The sequence below is a fragment of the Ursus americanus genome, chromosome 14 (genome assembly GCF_024610735.1).
Source record: "Ursus americanus isolate L20-20 chromosome 14, mUrsAme1.1.p, whole genome shotgun sequence".
Lineage (NCBI taxonomy): Eukaryota > Metazoa > Chordata > Mammalia > Carnivora > Ursidae > Ursus > Ursus americanus.
In genome coordinates, this window is record NC_142140.1 from 53,358,550 (window position 1) to 53,365,453 (window position 6,904).

The 6,904-nt window shown below is 38.6% G+C and overlaps 1 protein-coding gene across 1 annotated transcript; it reads left to right on the forward strand.

The window, feature by feature from the left end:
* Positions 1 to 611: 611 nt before the first annotated feature.
* Positions 612 to 1,657, forward strand: LOC123777638 (olfactory receptor 7E178-like). Its single transcript, XM_045774404.2, has one exon. It carries the CDS (start codon positions 665 to 667, stop codon positions 1,655 to 1,657), a length of 993 nt encoding a protein of 330 aa, XP_045630360.2. The 5' UTR covers positions 612 to 664.
* Positions 1,658 to 6,904: the final 5,247 nt, after the last annotated feature.

Genomic DNA, 6,904 nt, shown 5'->3' on the forward strand with positions numbered 1-6,904 from the left:
TATGATAATGTGCACTTAACTAAACCATATTTATCAAAACTTGAAGTCTGCCAAAGCCAATGGTAGGAATTATGTACTAAATAACTTTTAAAAGACAGCCAGCATTGGGTCATAACTTATTTCCATGAAGGAGAGAAGAAAGAAAATCAAAGGTTGATAAAACCCATGAAGATAGCTAATACAAAAAATATTTTTAAATTTTGAACATTCAACTCTAATTTAGAATCCAGGTTGCACAGTTCTGCCTTTCACGGAGTATTTATAAATACTCTAAATGAAGAGAATATCTAGCATTGCATTTGAATAAAATAAGATATTTTTAACTGCTTCAAAATTTCTTTAAATTAGAATGTTTTTTTTTTCTTAAAGGAGGAAGGGTATTTCTAATTTTATGGTTTCTCTTAAAGAAGAAGGTTGTATTTACTATGATCATGGATTTGTTATCTCTTACATTCTTGATTCTCTGATAACCGTCAGGAAGAGTTTCTCTAAGGTAATGTGTATAGAAAGAGATGAATAAAGCAGAAACCAATGAGGAAATAAGTTCTAAGAAATAGGATGTGTCACACTGAGAAATATTGCTGAAGGCACTAGGGTGTATGACTGCAAGTATGAATATTTTATTTGTGAACTGCTTGAATACACAATAGGGACACAGTGCTGGATGCCCATTTACTTGATTCACTTTTCCAACCCCCTTTTCTTTTTCAAAAGGTGTCCAAGCCACATAGAACAACAAAATCTAACGAGTGTCTCAGAATTCTTCCTCACGGGACTCTCAGATGATCCAGAACTGCAGCCCCTTCTCTTTGGGCTGTTCCTGTTCATGTACCTGGTCACCGTGCTGGGGAACCTGCTCATCATCCTGGCCGTCAGCTGTGACTCCCACCTCCACACCCCCATGTACTTCTTCCTCTCCAATCTGTCCTTGGCTGACATTGGTTTCACCTCCACCACCATCCCCAAGATGATCGTGGGCATCCAAACTCAGAGCAGAGCCATCTCCTATGTGGGTTGCTTGACTCAGATGTCTTTTTTGATCCTTTTTGGATGTATGGACAGTATGCTTCTGACTGCAATGGCATATGACCGGTTTGTGGCCATCTGTCACCCTCTACACTACTCAGTCATAATGAACCCCCGCCTCTGTGGCTTGTTGGTTTTGTTGTCTGTTTTTGTTAGCCTTTTGGACTCCCAGCTGCACAATTTGACTGTGTTACAACTTACCTGCTTCAAGGATATGGAAATTTCTAATTTTTTCTGCGACCCTTCTCAACTCCTCAGCCTTGCCTGTTCTGACACCTCCACCAATAACATAGTCATGTATTTTGTGGGTGCCATCTCTGGCTTTCTTCCTATCTCAGGGATCTTTTTCTCTTACTATAAAATTGTTTCCTCCATTCTGAGAGTCTCATCCGCTGGTGGGAAGTACAAAGCCTTCTCCACCTGTGGCTCCCACCTGTCAGTTGTTTGCTTGTTTTATGGAACTGCTATTGGAGTGTACCTTGGATCAGCATTGTTGCCTTCCCCCAGGAAGGATATGGTGGCCTCAGTGGTGTATACTGTGGTCACCCCCATGCTGAACCCCTTCATTTACAGCCTAAGGAACAGGGACATCAAGAGTGCCCTATGGAGGTTCCTTAGAAGAACAGGCTAATCTCAGTATGTGTGCAATCCTTTTTGAAGTGTGGGTTGAAAAAAATTGGCAAAACCAAACATATAGACTAGGAAATACTGCTTTCTTGGTCACATTATTTTTTCAGTCTCATGGTTTTCATTCCTCTTCCTGTTTCATATATGAATATTACTTTTTAAATTTGTTTTTAATTGGATTGGGAGAGTATTCTGGGATGCTTTATACATCATAACGAATGCATGAAGTTCTCCTCACCTGGACCCTGGTATCCAGGTGAAATGTAGAACTCACTCTCTTTTTGAATGATTTATTTACTTATTTGAGAGGGGAAGGAGGGGCACAGGGAGAGAATATCAAGCAGACTCCCCACTGAGCTTGGAGCCTGTCACGAGGCTCAATCCCACGATCCTGAGACCATGACCTGACCTGAGACCAAGAGTTGGGTGGCTAACCAACTGAGCCACCTAGGTGCCCTTACAACTTTCTTTTCACATACCTAACAGTTATTTCCTTTTCCATGGTTTCTGTGTATTTTCCATACAAATTTTGCATCTGTCAAAGCTGTTTATTCAGGTAATGTCTAAGGATGCCGTTTACTGGTCCTTAACCATGGATTTTGTTAGAATCTCCTGAGGAGTCTTGTAAATAATGATGACTGAGTCTCATCACCAGAGATTCTGATTTAGTTGAACAGGTGTGTGTCTAGGTATGAGGATTTTTAAAAAACACCCAAGATGGTTTAGTTGTGAGTCCCTAAAGAGATCAAGTTATGAAAAAACGTGTTGTAGCTCCAAGCGATGTTTTTTTTTAAATGTTTTCTTCAAATACATCGTTCTTCAAATGTTTTCTTCAAATACATTGCTCTTCAACATTGTTCTTATAAGCTTTTCATTGTGCTGGTTAAGTCTCTCTGCTCCAAACTCACCCCTCTATACTTTCTTCAAATTTTTACTTAAATTCCAGTTAGTTAACATACAGTATAATATTATTTTTAGTTGTGAAATTTAGTGATTCATCACTTACATACAACACCCCATGCTCATCCCAAGTGCCTTCCTTAATACGTATTACCCATTTAACCCATCCTCCTGTTCACCTCCCCTCCAGTAACCCTGTTTGTTCTCTATAGTTAAGAGTTGTTACATATTTTTATTTTATTTTATTTTATTTTATTTTATTTTATTTTATTAAAAGATTTTATTTATTTATTTGACAGAGACAGCCAGCGAGAGAGGGAACACAAGCAGGGGGAGTGGGAGAGGAAGAAGCAGGCTCATAGTGGAGGAGCCTGATGTGGGGCTCGATCCCATAACGCCGGGATCATGCCCTGAGCTGAAGGCAGACGCCTAACCGCTGTGCCACCCAGGCACCCCCCTGTTACATATTTTTAATAATGGTCAGCAAGTGTCTTTACAGCCTAAAATTAAGTAAAGTTCACCACTCCCTCTAAACCCCTAAGCCCTCGGTGTTTATTGGCTTGTCTCTCACCACATTGTTCCATTTTTTGCTTTGTCCTGCAGTAGCTGTTTAACCAACTACCACACTCAATTCTTTTTATTAAAATAATTAGCTTGATTTCTTTTTTCTATTTATTTATTTATTTGAGAGAGAGAGAGAGAATGTGAGTGGGGGGAGGGGCAGGGGGAGAGGGAGAGAATGTTAAGCAGACTCCATACTGAGAATGGAGCCCAACTGGGTACTTGATCCCATGACCCTGAGATCATGACCTGAACTGAAAACAAGAGTCAGATGTTTAACCACCTAAGCCACCCACGTGCCCCTGATATCTTTTTTCTTGACTGAACCCTGAATGTTAAATTATAACATGAGGAGAAATGTGTGTTATGGGAGTTGTGTGCAGTTGGAATATTGCAAAATGAGCTCATAAAATTAAGGTGGTTTTAAAATATATCTTTGTTAGGAGTGTACAACTGAGATCTAAGTACTGGTATCATATTTCCAGTAGATGGGTGGCTCTAATGGTATCTGAGGATTACTAAGTCACAAATTTCATCATAAATAAATTGTACTTTGTCTTCATTTTTTAAAAAAATCCTCAGCAGCAAAGGTTTATGTTGTCAGCAAAGGTGAGCTCTTTTCTTTCTCTAGTAATGGCCTGTTTAGGACTCCACTTTGCTACCATGCTTCCTTGTCTTCTGTCATTGATAAATCAGTCTTTGGGCTCCATTTGGTTCTTCAACATGAGTATCCATCTTTCTTTAGAAATGTCATACATAGTTTTTTGGTAATAATCTTGGCTTTCTGAAAACCTGTCCAACAACTAGTTTAATTTACTCGGCCTTTTACCTCTGAGGTAAATCACCTACCAACTACATTGATAAGGAACTTTGATATTGAAGAAGGGCATGAAATTGACAGATGATGAAGCCAAAACAGTTAGCAGGAGGTTACCATCCAATAAAAATCACTACATTTCTATATTTGCATATCCATTTATGCAAACCTAAGTGATAGCCAAAGAACCTTGTTAAGTGGGAAAGTTATGTTGCCATTTGATGTCAAATGGTAGACTTTACTCAGAGGTAGCGCTTTGGTTTTTGTTTGTTTGTTTTTAGATTTAGATTTGGAAGAGTGCATAGGAAAAGACTGGAAGACTCACACAGCCATCGAATGTGGTGTGACAATTTTCGATTAGAGTAGGAAACGGAGATAGTAGAAAAAATGTGGGATAAGAAAATACTCCACTGCCCAAATATTATAACCTATTTCTATTTAAATTTCTCATCTATAGAGTTACGACAACAAGAGCACTTAAATGAAAGTCTGGTTGAGAAGATATCACCGAATGTGCTGAATATAAAATGATTTAGGGTGTAGTAGGAGATCAATGAAGGCAAACTGTCATAATCAATATAGTAACAGGCCAGTGTATAGTCTGAACATATGGGGTCTGTAGGCCAAAATTTGATTTGCAACATCAGCTCTTCTAATGCATTAGCTGAGTGCACTGGGATATATTTCTTTATAACTTTTGTGGCCTCTAATCCTTCATTTTAAGTGATACTTATCTGAAAGCACTCTAGGATTAAACAGACAATATGCACATGGTAAGAACTAAGTAAATATGGATATCCTTATCATCATCATCTACTCTGTGGTTGATATATTTCTTATTTCAACTTTATGGAGCTATAATTTTTTTTTAAAGATTTTATTTATTTATTTGACAGAGAGACAGCCAGCGAGAGAGGGAACACAAGCAGGGGGAGTGGGAGAGGAAGAAGCAGGATTCCAGCAGAGGAGCCTGATGTGGGGCTCGATCCCAGAACGCCGGGATCACGCCCTGAGCCGAAGGCAGACGCTTAACCGCTGTGCCACCCAGGCGCCCCTATTGAGCTATAATTGATATGCAACATTGCGTACGTTTAAGATGTACAATGTGTTGATTTGGTACACTGATATATTGCAAAGCGATTGCCACCATAGAGTTAGCTAACACTTCCATTATGTCACATAATTACCATTTCTTTTTTTGTGGTGAGAACATTTAAGATCTACTTTCTTAGCAACTTTTAAATATATACTACGGTATCGTTAACTACAATCACCATGCTGTATGTTGGATTCCCAGAACTTGTTTCTCTTATAACTGGAAGTTTGTACCCTTTAACCAACATATCCTTACTTCACCCCGACCCCTGATAACTACTTTTTTACTTTTTGTTTCTATGATTTTGGCTGTTTTTGATGCCACATATAAGAGATATCATGCAGTATTTGTCTTTCTCAGACTTATTTCACTTAGCATAATGCCCTCAACGTCTATCTCTGTTGCAAATGGCAGAATTTGCTTCTTTCTTATAGCTAAATAATATTCCATTGTGTGTGTATATATATATATATGTCCCATCTTCTTTATCCATTCGTCTGTTGACAGACACTTGGATTGTTTTTATATTTTGGATAATGTGAATAATGCTGTAGTGAACATGGGAGCACAGATAACTCTTTGACACCCTGTTTTCACTTCCTTTAGATATATGCCAAGAAGTGAGATTGTTGGGTCATATGGTAGTTCTATTTTTAATATTTTGAGACAACTACATGCTGTTTTCCATCATGTTCATACTGATGTACATTCCCACAACAGTACACAAGGGTTCCCTTTTCTCTACATTCTTGCCAACATTTGTTATATGTGTCTTTGAAGATAGTCATTCTAACAGGTATGAGTTGATATCTCAGTGTGGTTTTGCTTTGCATTTCCCTGATGATGAGTGATGTCAAACACCTTTCATGTAACTGTTGGTCATCTGTTAGCCTACTTTGGAAAACTGCCTACTTAGCTCCTCTGCCCATTTTAATTTTTTTATTTTATTTTTGTCATTGAGTTATGTGTTCTTTATATATTTTGGATATTAACTTTTTATCAGATGTAAGATTTCCAAATATGTCCTCCCATTCTCTCATTCTGTAGTTGCTTCTTCATTTTTTTTTGTTTCTTTTGCTATGCAGAAGCTTTTTAGTTTGATGTGGTCCCACTTCTTTATTTTTGCTTTTGTTGCTTGTGCTTTTAGTGTCCTGTCCAGGAAATTGCTGCCAGACCAATGTGAAGGAGTTTTTCCCCTATGTTTTCTTCTAGGAGTTTTATGTTTTCAGGTCTTATGTTTAGGTCTTTTTTTTTTTAAAGATTTTATTTATTTATTCGACAGAGATAGAGACAGCCAGCGAGAGAGGGAACACAAGCAGGGGGAGTGGGAGAAGAAGAAGCAGGCTCATAGCGGAGGAGCCTGATGTGGGGCTCGATCCCATAACGCCAGGATCACGCCCTGAGCCGAAGGCAGACGCTTAACCGCTGTGCCACCCAGGCGCCCCGCTATGTTTAGGTCTTTAATCCATTTCAGTTCATTTTTGTGAGTGGTGTAAAATAAGGGTCTAATTTTATTCCTCTGAATGTGGTAATCTAGTTTTCCCAACACTATTTTTTGAAAAGAATATCCTTTCCCCATTGAGTGTTCTTGGCTCTCTTGTCAGATATTAGTTGACTGTATATGCAGGGGTTTATTTCTGGGTCCTTGACTCTGTACCATTGGTTATCTATATTTATGTCAGTACTATACCCACTTGTGGCTGATATTGGTAGTCCTTACACTTCTTCCTTGTTTCTAACTGTATCTATATATGCAAGCTTTGCCATTCTGTGCATGCATTAAAACTGAAGCATCAGAAAGAACGATTACCCAGCAACATGGATGGGACTGGAGGAGATTATGCTAAGTGAAATAAGTCAAGCAGAGAAAGACAATT